Here is a 19,116-nt window from a genome sequence, read left to right as displayed (position 1 = left end):
TCTCAGTGCACCAACATTGTAAATACTGAAGCTGTTAAGAGTGCCAGTGGGGCTTGTATAATGTCAACAATTGACAAATTGAGTCATTACCAGATGGTACAAGCACCTTAGGCTCTATGAGCAAGGGCTGTGTTTAAAAACATAATTTATGTAAGAACTTACCTGATAAATTCATTTCTTTCATATTAACAAGAGTCCATGAGCTAGTGACGTATGGGATATACATTCCTACCAGGAGGGGCAAAGTTTCCCAAACCTTAAAATGCCTATAAATACACCCCTCACCACACCCACAAATCAGTTTAACGAATAGCCAAGAAGTGGGGTGATAAGAAAAAAAGTGCGAAGCATATAAAATAAGGAATTGGAATAATTGTGCTTTATACAAAAAAATCATAACCACCACAAAAAAGGGTGGGCCTCATGGACTCTTGTTAATATGAAAGAAATGAATTTATCAGGTAAGTTCTTACATAAATTATGTTTTCTTTCATGTAATTAACAAGAGTCCATGAGCTAGTGACGTATGGGATAATGACTACCCAAGATGTGGATCTTTCCACACAAGAGTCACTAGAGAGGGAGGGATAAAATAAAGACAGCCAATTCCTGCTGAAAATAATCCACACCCAAAATAAAGTTTAACAAAAAACATAAGCAGAAGATTCAAACTGAAACCGCTGCCTGAAGAACTTTTCTACCAAAAACTGCTTCAGAAGAAGAAAATACATCAAAATGGTAGAATTTAGTAAAAGTATGCAAAGAGGACCAAGTTGCTGCTTTGCAAATCTGGTCAACCGAAGCTTCATTCCTAAACGCCCAGGAAGTAGATACTGACCTAGTAGAATGAGCTGTAATTCTCTGAGGCGGAATTTTACCCGACTCAACATAGGCAAGATGAATTAAGGATTTCAACCAAGATGCCAAAGAAATGGCAGAGGCTTTCTGGCCTTTCCTAGAACCGGAAAAGATAACAAATAGACTAGAAGTCTTACAGAAAGATTTCGTAGCTTCAACATAATATTTCAAAGCTCTAACAACATCCAAAGAATGCAACGATTTCTCCTTAGAATTCTTAGGATTAGGACATAATGAAGGAACCACAATTTCTCCACTAATGTTGTTGGAATTCACAACTTTAGGTAAAATTCAAAAGAAGTTCGCAACACCGCCTTATCCTGATGAAGAATCAGAAAAGGAGACTCACAAGAAAGAGCAGATAATTCAGAAACTCTTCTGGTAGAAGAGATGGCCAAAAGGAACAAAACTTTCCAAGAAAGTAATTTAATATCCAATGAATGCATAGGTTCAAATGGAGGAGCTTGAAGAGCCCCCAGAACCAAATTCAAACTCCAGGAGGAGAAATTGACTTAATGACAGGCTTTATACGAACCAAAGCTTGTACAAAACAATGAATATCAGGAAGAACAGCAATCTTTCTGTGAAAAAGAACAGAAAGAGCAGAGATTTGACCTTTCAAGGAACTTGCGGACAAACCCTTATCTAAACCATCCTGAAGAAATTGCAATAGTCTCGGTATTCTAAAAGAATGCCAAGAAAAATGATGAGAAAGACACCAAGAAATATAAGTCTTCCAGACTCTATAATATATCTCTCTGGATACAAATTTACGAGCCTGTAACATAGTATTAATCACAGAGTCAGAGAAACCTCTTTGACCAAGAATCAAGCGTTCAATCTCCATACCTTTAAATTTAAGGATTTCAGATCCTGATGGAAAAAAGGACCTTGAGACAAAAGGTCTGGTCTTAACGGAAGAGTCCACGGTTGGCAAGAGGCCATCCGGACAAGATCCGTATACCAAAACCTGTGAGGCCATGCCGGAGCTACCAGCAGAACAAACGAGCATTCCTTCAGAATCTTGGAGATTACTCTTGGAAGAAGAACTAGAGGCGGAAAGATATAGGCAGGATGATACTTCCAAGGAAGTGAAAATGCATCCACTGCCTCTGCCTGAAGATCCAGGGATCTAGACAGATACCTGGGAAGTTTCTTGTTTAGATGAGAAGCCATCAGATCTATTTCTGGAAGTTCCCACATTTTGAACAATCTGAAGAAATACCTCTGGGTGAAGAGACCATTCGCCCGGATGCAACGTTTGGCGACTGAGATAATCCGCTTTCCAATTGTCCATACCTGGGATATAAACCGCAGAGATTAGACAGGAGCTGGATTCCGCCCAAACAAAAATTCGAGATACTTCTTTCATAACCAGAGGACTGTGAGTCCCTCCTTGATGATTGATGTATGCCACAGTTGTGACATTGTCTTATCTGAGAACAATGAACAACTCTCTCTTCAGAAGAGGCCAAGACTGAAGAGCTCTGAAAATTGCACGGAGTTCCAAAATATTGATCGGAAATCTCACCTCCTGAGATTCCCAAACCCCTTGTGCCGTCAGAGACCCCCACACAGCTCCCCAACCTGTAAGACTTGAATCTGTTGAGATTATAGTCCAGGTCGGAAGAACAAAGAAGCCCCCTGAACTAAACGATGGTGATCTGTCCACCATGTCAGAGAGTGTCGTAAAATCGGTTTAAAGATATTAATTGAGATATCTTTGAGTAATCCCTGCACCATTGGTTCAGCATACAGAGCTGAAGAGGTCGCATGTGAAAACGAGCAAAGGAGATCGCATCTGATGCGGCAGTCCTAAGACCCAACATTTCCATGCATAAGGCTACCAAAGGGAATGATTGTGACTGAAGGTTTTGACAAGCTGATATCAATGTTAAACTTCTCTTGTCTGACAAGGACAGAGTCATAGACACTGAATTTATCTAGAAACCTAAAAAGGTTACCCTTGTCTGAGGAATCAATGAACTGAATGGTAAATTGATCCTCCAACCATGAACTTGAAGAAACAACACAAGTCGATTCGTATGAGATTCTTCGAAAATGAGAAGACTGAGCAAGTACCAAGATATCGTCCAAATAAGGAAATACTAAAACCCTATTCTCTGATTACAGAAGAAGGGCACCGAGAACCTTTGAAAAAAATTCTTGGAACTGAGGCTAGACCAAACAGTAGAGCCACAAAACTGGTAATGCTTGTCTAAAAAGAGAATCTCAGACACTAAAAGTGATCTGGATGAATCGGAATATGCAGATACACATCCTGTAAATCTATTGTAGACATATAATGCCCTTGCTAAACAAAAGGCAGGATAGTCCTACAGTAACCATCTTGAATGTTGGTATCCTAACATAACGATTCAATAATGATAGATCCAGAACTGGTCTGAAGGAATTGACCTTCTTTGGTACAATGAAGAGATAAAATAAAACCCCAGCCCCTGTTCCAGAACTGGAACTGGCATAAATACTCCAGCCAACTCTAGATCTGAAACACATTTCAGAAATGCTGAGCCTTGCTGTGTCAACTGGGAAAGAAAAGAATCTCTTAGCAGGAGGCCTTAACTTGAAGCCAATTCTGTACCTTTCTGAAACAATGTTTCTGAAACCAGAGATTAAGAACGGAATTGATCCAAATTTCTTTGAAAAAAACGTAATCTGCCCCATACCAGCTGAGCTGGAATAAGGGCCGCACCTTCATAGGTACTTAGGAGCTGACAATAGGTTTCTATAAGGCTTGGATATATTCCAAACTGGAAATAGTTTCCAAACTGATACCGCTCCTGAGGATGAAGGATCAGGCTTTTGTTCCTTGTTGTGAGGAAAGGAACGAAATGATTATTTACCCTGGAAAGAAAGGGAAAGCAAAGTTGACTTAGAAGACATGTCAGCATTCCAAGTTTAATCCATAAAGCTTTTCTAGCTAAAATAGCTAGAGACATATACCTGACATCAACTCTAATGATATCAAAAGATGGTATCACCAATAAAATAATTAGCATGTTATAGAATAATAATAATGCTATAAAATTATGATCTGTTACCTGTTGTGCTAAAGCTTCTAACCAAAAAGTTGAAGCTGCAGCAACATCCGCTAAAAATATAGCAGGTCTAAGAAGATTACCTGAACATAAGTAAGCTTTTCTTAGAAAAGATTCAATTTTCCTATCTAAAGGATCCTTAAATGAAGTACTATCTGCCATAGGAATAGTAGTACATTAGCAGGAGTAGAGACAGCCCCATAACCTTAGGGATTTTTGTCCCAAAAAACTCTAATCTGTCAGATGGCACAGGATATAATTTGCTTAAACGTCTAGAAGGAGTAAATAAATTACCCAAATTATTCCATTCCCTGGAAATTACTTCAGAAATAGCATCAGGGAGATAAAACACTTCTGGAATAACTACAGCAGATTTAAAAACCTTATTTAAACGTTTACATTTAGTATCAAGAGGACCAGAATCCTCTATTTCTAATGCAAATAACACTTCTTTAAGTAAAGAACGAATAAATTCCATCTTGAACAGATACAAAGATTTATCAGCATCAACCTCTGAGACAGAAACCTCTGAACCAGAAGAACTATTATCAGTATCAGAATGATGATGTTCATTTAAAAATTCATCTGAAAAAAAGAGAAGTTTTAAAAGACTTTTATGTATACTAGAAGGAGAAATAACAGACACAGCCTTCTTAATGGATTTAAAAAAAAAAATAAAATCTCTTATGTTATCAGGAACACTCTGAAAATTAGATGTTGACGGACAGCAACAGGTAATGTAATAGTACTAAAGGAAATTTTATCTGCATTAATAAGTTTGACATGACATGCAATACAAATAACAGCTGGAGAAACAGATACCAAAAGTTTATAGCAGACTTAGCTTGGTAGCTCCAGCACTGTGCAGTGATTTTCCTGTAGTATCTTCTGACTCAGTTGCAACGTGGAACATCTTGCAATATGTAAAAGAAAAAACAACATATAAAGCAAAATTGATCAAATTCCTTAAATGACAGTTTCAGGAATGGGAAAAAAATGCCAGTGAACAAGCTTCTAGCAACCAGAAGCAATAAATAAAGAGACTTAAATAATGTGGAGACAAAAATGACGCCCATATTTTTTAGCGCCAAAAAAGACGCCCACATTATTTGGCGCCTAAAATGTTTTTGGCGCCAAAAATGACGCCACATCCGGAACGCCGACATCTTTGACGCAAAATAACGTCAAAAAATGACGCAACTTCCGGCGACACGTATGACGCCGGAAACGGAAAAGAATTTTTGCGCCAAAAAAGTCCGCGCCAAGAATGACGCAATAAAATGAAGCATTTTCAGCCCCCGCGAGCCTAACAGCCCACAGGGAAAAAAGTCAAATTTTTTTGAGGTAAGAAAAAATATGATAATTCAATGCATAATCCCAAATATGAAACTGACTGTCTGGAAATAAGGAAAGTTGAACATTCTGAGTCAAGGCAAATAAATGTTTGAATACATATATTTAGAACTTTATAAATAAAGTGCCCAACCATAGCTTAGAGTGTCACAGAAAATAAGACTTACTTACCCCAGGACACTCATCTACATGTTTGTAGAAAGCCAAACCAGTACTGAAACGAGAATCAGTAGAGGAAATGGTAAATATAAGAGTATATCGTCGATCTGAAAAGGGAGGTAAGAGATGAATCTCTACGACCGATAACAGAGAACCTTATGAAATAGACCCCGTAGAAGGAGATCACTGCATTCAATAGGCAATACTCTCTTCACATCCCTCTGACATTCACTGCACGCTGAGAGGAAAACCGGGCTCCAACTTGCTGCGGAGCGCATATCAACGTAGAATCTAGCACAAACTTACTTCACCACCTCCCTTGGAGGCAAAGTTTGTAAAACTGATTTGTGGGTGTGGTGAGGGGTGTATTTATAGGCATTTTAAGGTTTGGGAAACTTTGCCCCTCCTGGTAGGAATGTATATCCCATACGTCACTAGCTCATGGACTCTTGTTAATTACATGAAAGAAATGCTGGTGCACGGTGCATACTTAAATACACTTTTGAAATAGCTATAGCTTTTATTAGATGCATTTTTGCTAATACATGTATATTACAAAAATATTTCTATCTAAAACTGGATTCCAATTTTGGCTGGAATGTCCCTTTAAAGGGACACAAAACCCACATTTTTCTTTCATGATTTAGAAAGAGCATGCCATTTTAAACTACTTTCTAATTTACTTCTATTATCCAATCTGTTTTATTCTCTTGATATTCTTTGCTGAAAAGCATATCTAGATATGCTCAGTAGCTGCTGATTGGTTGCTGCACTTAGGATATCTAAAAAATAAAGCAAAATGAATAATAGAAGTAAATTGTAATGTTGTTTACATTTGTATTCTCTATCTGAATCATGAAAGAAAATGTTTGGGTTTAGTGTCCCTTTAATGTTTATATGTTACATTGTCCTAGTCTTTAAGGACCATGCTCATGTGATTCAAATTCAGACAGTCTAAATATCTGTGCACAAGGCTTATACTCCCAGCTTGGGTCCTAGTGCATGTGCAGGTAGCCTGAAGGTCCCTGCCTTTTTACAGACTGGCCCCACAGTCCCCTTAGCCAATCAACCAAATACCTATGCAAAATAGCCTAGGTAATTAAGGGGTTAATATTCTGTTATACCAAAAAAATTACAACAAAGAGCATGTATGTTACATTGTTAAACTTAACATGAAAATGAATACACCAACATCAAAAAATAAAAAATGATAGCAGTTGAAAGCTATGAGCTTGTTTCACAGCATGTAAAGGTCAAGTCAAACTAAGGTCGATATGTGTCTTACCTTTTCCTGCCTTAATTAGTTCCTTTCCCACCTCGAGTGTTACGTAAGCTGTGCCATTAAGAACAATGTCTGTAATCGTTCTCCAGGCATTTGCAGAAAGTCTTTCGGAAGGAGAAATAAAGTTCCCTGCTGCATTGTTTATCACAACCTAACCAAAGAAGATGTCAGAAAGGAAATATATCAAACGAGTACAAGAAAACAAAAAAGCAACTTATAACTGTACACAATGTTTGTTATTTGCCTCAAATGTGCTGTAAATAATGAAGAACAGGTGGAAAAGAAACTTTCAAAAGTCAAAACTACATGAGTCTTTCATAGTTTGTTTTTTTTATCAATAAAAAATTGAAAACGTATAAATAAAGTTGTACAAAAATGAAGCCATTAATGACCTGAGGCTGCAGGTTGGTTAACATAGCACTTGTTCAGCTGATACCTTGTGCATAGTTCCCTGCAGTTTTCATGGAAGAATATATACGTACATTTCTGATAAGGATTCATCAGAATTTAAATTAATTTAAAAAGAAAAAAAAATCTAATGTAATTAAGTTTTTCAAAATTATAAGAAGAAAATAGTGAGCAGTAGGAATACAGTAACTATAATCTAGTTTAACATGTCTAACATACTACAGCACTGTGTCATACCCCTCAATGTCTGAAGGCTTTCAGGATCTTTGAGGGCAGGGTAATATGTGAGTAGTGCGGGCAGAGCAGTGAAAGGAGGGCTGGGTTGCAGGTGTACTGTAGGTGGAGTTGGCATGATATGGGAAGAACCCTGCAGTCCCTGAAAACTGGGACATTTGCCGTGCGAGGGGAGGCCAATAGTGGGCAGAACTCACAACTATCCTGGATGTTTTGCAGGATTTTGATGGGTTGTAAGGTAGAAATGCAAATGAAAGAATTATGTATTACAAGACAAGAAATAGATTACATGCACATTAAAGCTCATGTTTGCCTTCTGCTTGGCGATTCTGCTTTGTCTGACTGACCTCTGTTGCAGAATCCTGCTGGTCTTTGACTCTGCAACCTGCTATCTGATTGGACTGACCTTCTGTTGCTAAATCCTGCTCGTCTCTGACCTTGACACTCTGCTGATTTGATTCCTAGCTTTTCCTTCTGTCAGAAAGATTTTATTTCCAGCCCTATTTTTTCCAAGAATACTGGAGGGTAACTCAGGAGGCTCTGTTCAGGTGATTCTAAAATTCCATCAGCTACTGGGTCGCTTCCTGAGTGACACTGTTCAACACTGACAAGTTAAAGTCCGCTCCAGAGCATGAGGTACTGGGAGCTAGCTATTCACATCATGAGCCAATGACAACAGGCATATGTGTCACCTACCAATAATCTGCTAGCTTCTTGTAGTGCATTGCTGCTCCTGATCTTACCTAGGTTAGCTATCTAACAAATATAATATATATAATATAAGCACATCAGAAAGTTGTTCAAAATTTGATAACAGAAAAAGTCTTGCAAAATTGCATTCTCTTTCCATGAAAGTTTAATTTGGTCTCTTTTGGCTTCCTTGTCCTATTTAGTACTCCTCTTTGTAGGGATGATAATAAGCAAGGAACACCAATGAAAACAAAATGCTTAAAGAAATTAGAGCATTTACATTTAGCATTAAAATGTCCCTTCGTTCATACTGTTTCTATTGTTTGCTTTTCTTATACATTTCACAACATTTGTGTGTATAGTATGAAATGTGAATGTTATTTTTGCTTATTATTGCAAGAGCAGCTGGTTTGCAGAGATTATTCAAATTATATAATTTGCAAAGAAAATCAATTGGAGTTATTTTTATTTTTTTACTCTAAATTGTTCAGCACTAAAAGCTCAGCTTTTAAAGGAAAAACACATCTGATATTAAAGGTTGACAGCATTTGCATTGATTTAGGTCATGTTTACGTTTTAGTTTCAAGGGTTAGAAATGACAATTCATAGGGTCAAATACAGAACTGTCAGGGTACCTGTGAATAGCATTAAATAAACTACATATGTATCAAATACATGTTGATATTTAATGTCAGTATGATCTCCTTTGACATGAATTGAGTGGGCTATGGCCACAACAGAACAACCCTCTTTTCCTTATTACAGAACATCAGAGAAAAAAGGAGTTGTTTTCAAAGGTTTCCTGCCTAAGGGGTGAAGTAAAATTTCCTATCAGATCACCACTGACCCCCTCGCTGCTCAAGACATCTAAGAGAGCAAAAGGGAAACATTTGTTTGAATTAGTGAAGTTGACAAACCCCTGCAATGAGATAGTTAGTCTACAATATTCAACTCTTTTGAAGCTTAAGTGTATGCAAAGAAAAAACAGTTTTACAGGGAAAGTGACCATTCACACTTCAACGCAAATCGGTACATGCTGAGTTTTCAATAAACATCCTTCCCAGACTATCATTTTCAAATCTATTTAAAATACTCAAATAACACACACATATATATATATATATGAACCTGGGAGATGTGTCTAACGCATAAGAAACCTTTAAATCTAAAGTGAATATATAACTGTCGACACTGAACCCAAATTTTTTCTTTCGTGATTCAGATAGAGCATGCAATTTTAAACAACTTTCTAATTTACTCTTATTATAAATTTTTCTTTGTTCTCTTGCTTTCTTTATTTGAAAAAGAAGGCATCTAAGCTATTTTTTTGGTTCAGTACCATGGAAAGCACTTGTTTATTGGTAGGTGAATTTACCCACCAATCAGCAAGAACAACACAGTGTGTTCACCAAAAATGGGCCGGCACCTAAACTTACATTCTTGCATTTCAAATAAGGATACCAAGAGAATGAAAAGAATTAGATAATAGGAGTAAAATAAGAAAGTTGCTTAAAATTGCATGCTCTATCGGAATCATGATAGAAAAAAATTGGGTTCAGTGTCCCTTTAAGTGTTTAACCAACTTACTTCAGAATAACAACATTTTTTTCTTTCATTTCAGACCGAGTTTGTAAATTGTCCCATAAAGTATATATAAATTGTGTTTTCATGCACTCAAAATAACACTATAAAGAGATGTACAAAGATGTGGGCTATATTTATATGGAAAAGAAATGAGACTCCAATAAGCATATTTTAATATAGAATTAATAATATACTCGTGTTTGATCTCAAATTGTACATTTTCAATGATATTATATGTTGACCAAATAAGTTTATTAATATCAGGAAATAGTGAGTATATTAAATATACAATTAAAGATATAGTAAGCTGTTATTTAAGGCCCACATACAGAGATGGCAGAAGCTCTGTTTATTCCAAGAAAATTGTTTCTGACAAGAGGTCACAATTTAAGGTTGGAGGAAAGGAGATTTAATATCCAGCAACATAAAAAAAAAATTTCTCTGTCAGAGCAATAAAATTGTGGAACTCATTACCAAAAGAGGTAGTGAATGCCAATACCCTAGATACATTTAAAATAGTCTGGATACATTTCTGTATATAGAAACATAGATATTGATGGCAGATAAGAGCCATAGGCCCAGAAAGTCTGCCTGATATTACCTAACATTATAAAATTATCTAGTTTGTAGGATAGCCTTATGCTTGTCCCATGCATTTTTAAAGTGTATGTCGCTACTAGCTCTTTAGGAAGTTTATTCCATAAATCAATCACTCTTTCTGTAAAGAAGTGCTTCCTCCAATTACTCCTGAATCTACTACCCTTCAGCTTGAGATCATGACCCCTTGTTCTTTACCTAACAAAATTCATGGATATGATTGCTAGTATTAAATGGGTTACCTTTTAGTGGGCTTATTTAAGCTTAACTGGAGCTTTTTGTAAGTATTTTAGATTTGTATAGGTTAAACTCGATGGACTTCAGTCTTTTTTCAACCTTATCTACTATGTAATGTACAGTATGTTAGCAGTGTTGAAAATAAAACTGTTTGTCTTTTTCTGCTGCCCCCGATGGCCTAAATCCAGTATTACAACTAAAAAGTATTTGGCTGTTAAAAATGGCATTTCCCAGTAGCCAATCAGAGAAGAGAGTGTATCCAAATCTATTGAATGATTACAAAATTGTGAGGAGTTTGGTCTCAGACAAAAACTCCTTACACACAGAGAATGGGGTTTTGGCTGGAAATTTTTCTTGGTGACTGTTACAATCCTGCTTGCTGCCATTTTTGCTTACAGATAGACCAGAGTGTGCAAACACATTTTTCTGTAAGACAAATTTGTTGGGACACTCTTTGTGGATAAGAGATCATCAAGATTAATTCTCTTTCGATTATGCATAATTCCCAAAAATTGTATTCTCTATCTGAATCATGAAAACATTTTGGGTTTCATGTCCCTTTAAGGACCAGGGCTATTTTTACATTTCTGCCGTGTTTGTGTTTAGCTGTAATTTTCCTCTTACTCATTTACTGTACCCACACATATTTTATACCGTTTTTCTCGCCATTAAATGAACTTTCTAAAGATAACATCATTTTCATCATATCTTATAATTTACCATTAAAAAATTGTAAAATATGATGAAAAAATTGAAACCCCCCCCCACACTTTTTCTTACTTTGACCCCCAAAATCTGTTGCACATCTACAACCATCAAAAAACACCCATGCTAAATAGTTTCTAAATTTTGTCCTGAGTTTAGAAATACCTAATGTTTACATGTTCTTTGCAAGTTATAGGGCAATAAATACAAGTAGCATTTTGCTATTTCCAATTTTTTTTTTTCTCCAAAATTAGCGATAGTTACATTGGAACACGGATATCTGTCAGGAATCCCTGAATATCCCTTGACATATATATATATATATATATATTTTTTTTAGTAGACAACCCAAAGTATTGATCTAGGCCCATTTTGGTATATTTCATGCCACCATTTCACCGCCAAATGCGATCAAATAAAAAAATTTGTTAACTTTTTCACAAACTGTAGGTTTCTCACTGAAATTATTTACAAACAGCTTGTTCAGTTATGGCACAAATGGCTGTAAATGCTTCTCTGGGATCCCCTTTGTTCAGAAATAGCAGGCATATATGGCTTTGTCAATGCTTTTTGGTAATTAAAAAGGCCGCTAAATGTAGCTGCGCACCACACTTGTATTATGCCCAGCAGTGAAGGGGTTAATTTGGTAGCTTGTAGGGTTAATTTTGGCTTTAGTGTAGTAAACAACCCAAAGTGTTGATCTTGGCCCATTTTGGTATACTTCATGCCACTATTTCACCACGAAATGCTATCAACAAAAAAAAAGTTCACTTTTTCACTAACTTTGGATTTCTCACTAAAATTATTTATAAACAGCTTGTGCAATTATGGCACAAATAGTTGCAAATGCTTCTCTGGGATCCCCTTTGTTCAGAAATAGAAGACATATATGGCTTTGGCATTGCTTTTTGGTAATTAGAAGGCAGCTAAATCCCGCTGCACACCACACTTGTATTATGCCCAGCAGTGACAGGGTTAATTATGTAGCTTGTAGGGAGCTTGAAGGGTTAATTTTAGCTTTAGTGTAGAGATCAGCCTCCCATCTGACACATCCAACCCTCTGATCCCTCCCAAACAGCTCTCTTCCCTCCCCCACCCCACAATTGTCCCCGCCATCTTAAGTACTGGCAGAAAGTCTGCCAGTACTAAAATAAAAGGTTGTTTTTTTTTTAAAAAAAAAATATCATTCTGCTGTGTAGGATCCCCCCTTAGCCCCTAACCTCCCCGATTCCCCCCAAAGAGCTCTCTAACAAACCCCCCACTAGCTATTCGCCACCATTTTGGGTACTGGCAGCCTCTGCCAGTACCCACTTTGCAATAAAATAACTTTTTTTTTTTTTTTAAATCCTCACTTTTTCTGTAGTGTAGCGGCCCCCCTCCATACCCTATCCCCTCCTCCTCCCAGATCACTTTTAAAAAGTAGTCCACCCCCTCCTCTGCCACCCACCACGCTCTCCCAGCTCTCTCTCCCACTCTTTGATTTTTTTATGCCCCTAGATCACGGGCACATGCGCCCCCGCCCCTACCCTCTGTGCGCGCTCCCGCACGCACCCGGCATTTACTTCAGCTGGCCGGAAGGAAGTTCCCCACCTCCCTGCAATGGCTCCCACCCACCAACGATGGGCACCATCGCTGGCCGATGAAGAGAGGGCCACAGAGTGTCTCACTCTGCATTGGTGTGCCTAAAAAGGTATTGCAGTGATGCCTTAATATTGAGGCATCACGGCAATACCTTGAAAGTGACTGTAAGCGATCAGGATTGCTTCCAGCCGCTTGCAACCCCTAACATCGTACAGGGTACGTCGCTGGTCTTTACAGACCAGTTTGTGTAAGATGTACCCTGTACGACGTGTGTCGTTAAGGGGTTAAAGAATAAATAAAATGTTTATAACCTGGTATATACCTACAGAACTATATGTATACATAGTAATTAGACCAACATAGTGATATAGAATTTGTACATGTTTCAGAGGGGCAATCTGATCAGATATAAAAAACAGATATTCTTTTGTTACCAGGCAAACATAACATTTCTGAACTAGAATATCCCTTTAGTAAAAACCTGTGGGGAATGTGAACATTAATAAACACACAAGTGATTACAGAGAGTAAAATTATGTTCTCCCAGCAAACTCCAGAAAATAGAACATACAACCTTAGGGCATTATAAGAATGTAACTGAAGCTAGACAGTGAATCGCAGGATTTATACTCAGTGCAGTCAATGTCCAGAGATTAAACCAGAGCTGGAATATTCCACACTCTTTGCCTGTCCCAAAAGCACTGCAGATTCTGAGTGCTCTTCACAACACACCTAAGTGCGGATCATATGCAAAGTACAGCAACAGTTCAACGGCTCCATGGGAATAAACCATAGGAAAACCTTTGTGTATTATGAATGTAAGAGCCAGCTGGCCACAGAACGCCCTGACAGGGATCATGCCGTGGGCAAATACAAATCTCATTAAAAGAGAGCACAGTACACAAAAGGGATATATCACTACTAATAGGTAGGAACAGAAGCTGACAAGTAGGGAAAAGGTATAAATTGCACAGAGTAGGAATCCTGAAAATGTCGTTGAAAAATCCAGTAATTCCAGTGGCATCTCTACAGTTGCGGATCTACCCAATAAAGGGCCCTGGTGCAAACATTATTTGGGGCCCCCCAAAGGTAACTCAGTAGTAAGTTATAACAATAATATACATGTTGCGCTGTATAATGATTTGGAGGATGGATGAATACACCGACAGACCTGCAACCTGCACTAATAATAAGCTCTCCTGCATTAGGATTGTACACATTCTGCACTAAAGACCCCCTCAGCACTTAGGCCCTGAGGCAACTGCACCTGCTGCACCAATAGTAGTTCCGCCCCTGCATCTCCAGATGCTATATACAGACAAATATACATGAAAACAAATATATTATTACAATAAAATATACAAATGTCTATGGCAAGCAAAAGTTCTTCATGGTTTGTAGAAAGAAATACAAAGTTGTCAGTTTAGATCAAACCCTTTAAATATCTGTTAAAAGTATTTGTTAATCAAAGGACAATAAAAACTTAAATTATGCTTACCTGATAATTTTCTTTTCTTCTGATGGGAAGAGTCCACAGCTGCATTCATTACTTTTGGGAACACAGAACCTGGCCACCAGGAGAAGGCAAAGACACCCCAGCCAAAGGATTAAATACCTCCCCCACTTCCCTCATCCCCAGTCATTCTGCCCAGGGAACAAGGTAAAAGTAAGAGAAATATCAGGGTGAAAAAGGTGCCAGAAGAAACAAAAAAAGGAAATTTATGCTTACCTGATAAATGTATTTATTTTACGATACGATGAGTCCACGGATTTCATCCTTACTTGTGGGATATTGCCTCATGGTCAGCAGGAGGAGGCAAAGAGCACCACAGCAGAGCTGTATATATAGCTCCTCCCTTCTCTCCCACTCCAGTCATTCGACCGAAGTTAGGAAGAGAAAGGAAAAGCCAAAGGTGCAGAGGTGACTGAAGTTTAACAAAAAATAAGTAAATACCTGTCTTAGAAATGACAGGGTGGACCGTGGACTCGTCATATCGTAAAAGAAATAAATTTATCAGGTAAGCATAAATTTCCTTTTCTTTTACAAGATATGACGAGTCCATGGATTTCATCCTTACTTATGGGATACAATACCAAAGTTATAGGACACGGATGAAAGGGAGGGACAAGACAGGAACCTAAACGGAAGGCACCACTGCTTGAAGAACTTGGAAAATGTGGAAAAAGTGTGAAGAGATGACCAAGTTGCAGCCTTGCAAATCTGTTCAACAGAAGCATCATTTTTAAATGCCCATGAAGAAGCCACAGCCCTAGTGGAATGAGCCGTAATTCTTTCAGGAGGCTGCTGTCCAGCAGTCTCATATGCCAGACGGATTACACTCTTCAGCCAAAAAGAAAGAGAGGTAGCCGTAGCTTTCTGGCCCCTACGTTTTCCAGAAAAAACAACAAATAATGAAGATGATTGACGAAATTCTTTAGTCGCCTGCAAGTAAAACTTCAGGGCACAGACCACGTCCAAGTTATGCAACAGATGCTCCTTCTTAGAAGAAGGATTAGGACACAAGGACGGAACAACAATTTCCTGATTAATATTCTTATTAGAAACAAAAAGGAGAATCACATTGTAAAGCTGAAAGCTCAGAAAATCTGCGAGCAGAAGAAATAGCAACCAAAAATAAAACTTTCCAACATAACTTAATATCTATGGAATGCATGGGTTCAAACGGAACCCCTTGAAGAACATTAAGAACTAAATTCAAACTCCAGGGTGGAGCAATTGCTCTAAACACAGGCTTGATTCTAGTCAGAGCCTGACAAAAAGACTGAACGTCTGGAATAGCTGCAAGACGCTTGTGTAACAAAATCGACAAAGCAGAAATCTGTCCCTTTAAAGAACTTGCTGACAACCCTTTCTCCAATCCTTCTTGGAGAAAAGATAAAATTCTGGGAATCCTAACCCTACTCCATGAGTAGCCCTTGGATTCGCACCAATAAAGATATTTACGCCATATCTTATGGTAGATCTTTCTAGTAACAGGCTTACGTGCCTGAATCAAGTATCAATGACCGAATCAGAGAACCCCCGCTTAGATAAAATCAAGCGTTCAATCTCCAAGCAGTCAGCTGCAGAGAAACCAGATTCGGATGATGGAAGGGTCCCTGAATGAGAAAGTCCTGCCTCAATGGAAGCTTCCACGGTGGCAGAGAGGACATGTCCACCAGATCGGCATACCAAGTCCTGCAAGGCCACGCAGGAGCGATGAGAATCACCGAAGCCCTCTCCTGTTTGATCCGAGCAATCACCCGGGGAAGGAGAGCAAACGGTGGAAACACATAAGCTAGGTTGAACGACCAAGGCACTGCCAAGGCATTAATCAGTTCAGCCTGAGGATCCCTGGACCTGGATCCGTATCTCGGAAGTTTGGCATTCTGACGAGATGCCATAAAATCCAGCTCTGGCCTGCCCCATCCGAGAATCAGGTTGGCAAAGACCTCCGGATGGAGTTCCCATTCCCCCGGATGAAACATCTGTCTGCTCAAAAAGTCTGCTTCCCAGTTGTCCACTCCTGGGATGTAGATTGCTGACAGATAACAAGAGTGAGCTTCCGCCCACCGAATTATCTTGGATACTTCTGTCATCGCTAAGGAACTCCTTGTTCCTCCCTGATCATTGATGTAAGCCACAGTTGTGATGTTGTCCGACTGAAATCGGATGAATTTGGCCGAAGCCAACTGAGGCCAAGCCTGAAGCGCATTGAATATTGCTCTCAATGCTAGAATATTGATTGGAAGTAGAGACTCCGACCGAGTCCACACCCCCTGAGCCTTCAGGAAATTCCAGACTGCACCCCAGCCTAGTAGACTGGCGTCCGTTGTCACTATCATCCATGAGGGTCTGCGGAAGCACGTCCCTTGGGACAGATGATCCGGCGACAACCACCAAAGAAGAGAGTCTCTTGTCTCCTGATCCAGATCTATCTGAAGAGACAAATTTGCATAATCTCCATTCCACTGCCTGAGCATGCACAGTTGTAGCGGTCTGAGACGAAAGCGAGCAAACGGAATGATGTCCATCGCCGCCACCATCAATCCAATCACCTCCATGCACTGAGCCACTGATGGTCGAGGATTGGACTGAAGGGCTCGGCATGTATTCAGAATCTTTAACTTTCTGACTTCTGTCAAGAAAATTTTCATGTATATAGAATCTATTAGAGTTCCCAGGAAAGGAACCCTTGTCTGTGGAATTAGTGAACTCTTTTCTAAATTCACCTTCCACCCGTGAGTCCTCAGAAAGGACAGAACCATGTCTGTATGAGATTTTGTCAGTTGGTAAGACGACGCCTGGATCAGAATATCGTCCAGATAAGGCGCCACTGCAATGCCACGCGGCCTGAGAACCGCCAGAAGAGACCCTAGAACCTTTGTGAAGATCCTGGGTGCTGTGGCCAATCCGAAGGGAAGAGCCACAAACTGAAAATGTTTGTCCAGGAAGGCAAACCTTAGGAACTGGTGATGATCTTTGTGGATAGGAATATGAAGTTATGCATCCTTCAAGTCCACGGTAGTCATATATTGACCCTCCAGGATCAATGGCAGAATTGTCCGAATAGTCTCCATCTTGAAGGATGGGACTCTGAGAAACTTGTTTAGACTTTTGAGATCTAAAATGGGTCGAAACGTTCCCTCTTTTTTGGGAACCACGAAAAGATTTGAGTAAAACCCCTGCCCCTGTATTGGAACGGGACAAATTACTCCCATAGTAGAGAGGTCTTTTACACAACGTAAGAACGCCTCCCTTTTTATCTGGTCTATCGTGAAAGAAGAAACCTCCCCCTTGGGAGAGAATTTTTGAATTCCAGTTGATACCCTTGGGACACGATTTCCAGTGTCCAGGGGTCCTGAACGTCTCTTAGCCAAGCCTGGGTAAAGAGAGTAAGTCTGCCCCCTACTAGATCCGGTCCCGGATCGGGGGCCGCCCCTTCATGCTGATTTGGGAGCAGCAGTGGGCTTCTTGGGTTGTTTATCCTTGTTCCAAGTCTGGTTGGGTCTCCAGACGGACTTGGCTTGTGCAAAATTCCCTCCCTGCTTAGCGGAAGAAGAAGAGGCGACTCCCTTGAAATTCAGAAAGGAACGAAAATTATTCTGTTTACCCCTCAGTTTAGCTGCCTTATCCTGAGGTAGGAGATGACCCTTACTTCCCATAATGTCAGAAATGATTTCTTTCAAGTCAGGCCCGAATAGGGTCTTTCCTTTGAAAGGGATAGCTAAAAGCTTTGATTTAGAGGACACATCAGCAGACCAAGATTTTAACCATAACGCTCTACGCGCTAAAATGGCAAATCCTGCATTCTTAGCCGCCAGCTTGGCAATCTGAAAGGCGGCATCCGTAATAAAAGAATTCACCAGCTTAAGAGCCTTAATTCTATCTAAGATTTCCTCTAAAGGAGTCTCAGTCTTAAGAGACTCTAAGGCGTCAAACCAAAAGGCCGCCGCAGTTGTAACTGGTACAATACAGGCCGTCGGTTGTAAGAGAAAACCCTGATGAATAAATATCTTTTTTAGAAGACCCTCTAACTTCTTATCCATAGGGTCTTTGAAAGCACAACTGTCCTCAATAGGTATAGTTGTACGCTTAGCCAGGGTAGATATAGCTCCCTCCACCTTAGGGACCGACTGCCAAGAGTCCCGAATGGTGTCTGATATGGGAAACATTTTCTTAAAATTAGGAGGAGGAGAGAACGGTATACCTGGTCTATCCCATTCCTTTTTTACAATTTCCGAAATTCTCTTAGGAACCGGAAAAACATCAGGTAAGTAGGCACCTCTAGATATTTGTCCATCTTACACAATTTCTCTGGCGGTATCACAATAGGGTCACAATCATCCAGAGTTGCTAAAACCTCCCGAAGTAACAGGCGGAGGTGTTCCAGCTTAAATTTAAAGGACATGACGTCCGAATCTGTCTGAGATAATATCTTTCCTGAATCTGAAAGTTCTCCCTCAGACAGCAATTCCCTGACCACCAACTCAGAGCACTGTGAGGGTACGTCGGAAATAGCCAATAAAGCATCAGAAGATTCAGTATTCACATTAATACCTGACCTACTGCGTTTACCCTGTAACACTGGTAATTTAGATAATACCTCTGTAAGGGTAGTTGACATAACTGCAGCCATCTCCTGCAGAGTAAAAGAATTAGACGCACTAGAGGTACTTGGCGTCGCTTGTGTGGGCGATAAAGGTCGTGACACTTGGGGAGAATTGAATGGCATATCCTGATTCTCTTCAGACTGAGAATCATCCTTAGGCACACTTTCTTTACTTAAATATGCTTTTTACATTGTAAGGCCCTCTCAGTACAAGGAGGTACACAACGTAAGAGGGGGTTCCACAATGGCTTCTAAA

The 19,116-nt window shown here is 39.4% G+C and overlaps 1 protein-coding gene across 1 annotated transcript in view; it reads right to left on the bottom strand.

The window, feature by feature from the left end:
• The window catches only part of DECR1 (2,4-dienoyl-CoA reductase 1), a 364,680-nt gene that overhangs the window by 86,672 nt on the left and 258,892 nt on the right, over positions 1–19,116 (bottom strand). Inside the window, exon 5 of the mRNA XM_053715187.1 lies at positions 6,715–6,862. Within this exon, the coding sequence (XP_053571162.1) occupies positions 6,715–6,862 (148 nt within the window). The remainder of the gene's footprint in view (positions 1–6,714; positions 6,863–19,116) is intronic.

Source organism: Bombina bombina, chromosome 5, assembly GCF_027579735.1.
Source record: "Bombina bombina isolate aBomBom1 chromosome 5, aBomBom1.pri, whole genome shotgun sequence".
NCBI classification, from domain to species: Eukaryota; Metazoa; Chordata; class Amphibia; order Anura; family Bombinatoridae; genus Bombina; species Bombina bombina.
Note: the sequence above shows the minus strand (reverse complement) of the source record. Positions and strands in the feature narration are given on the sequence as shown.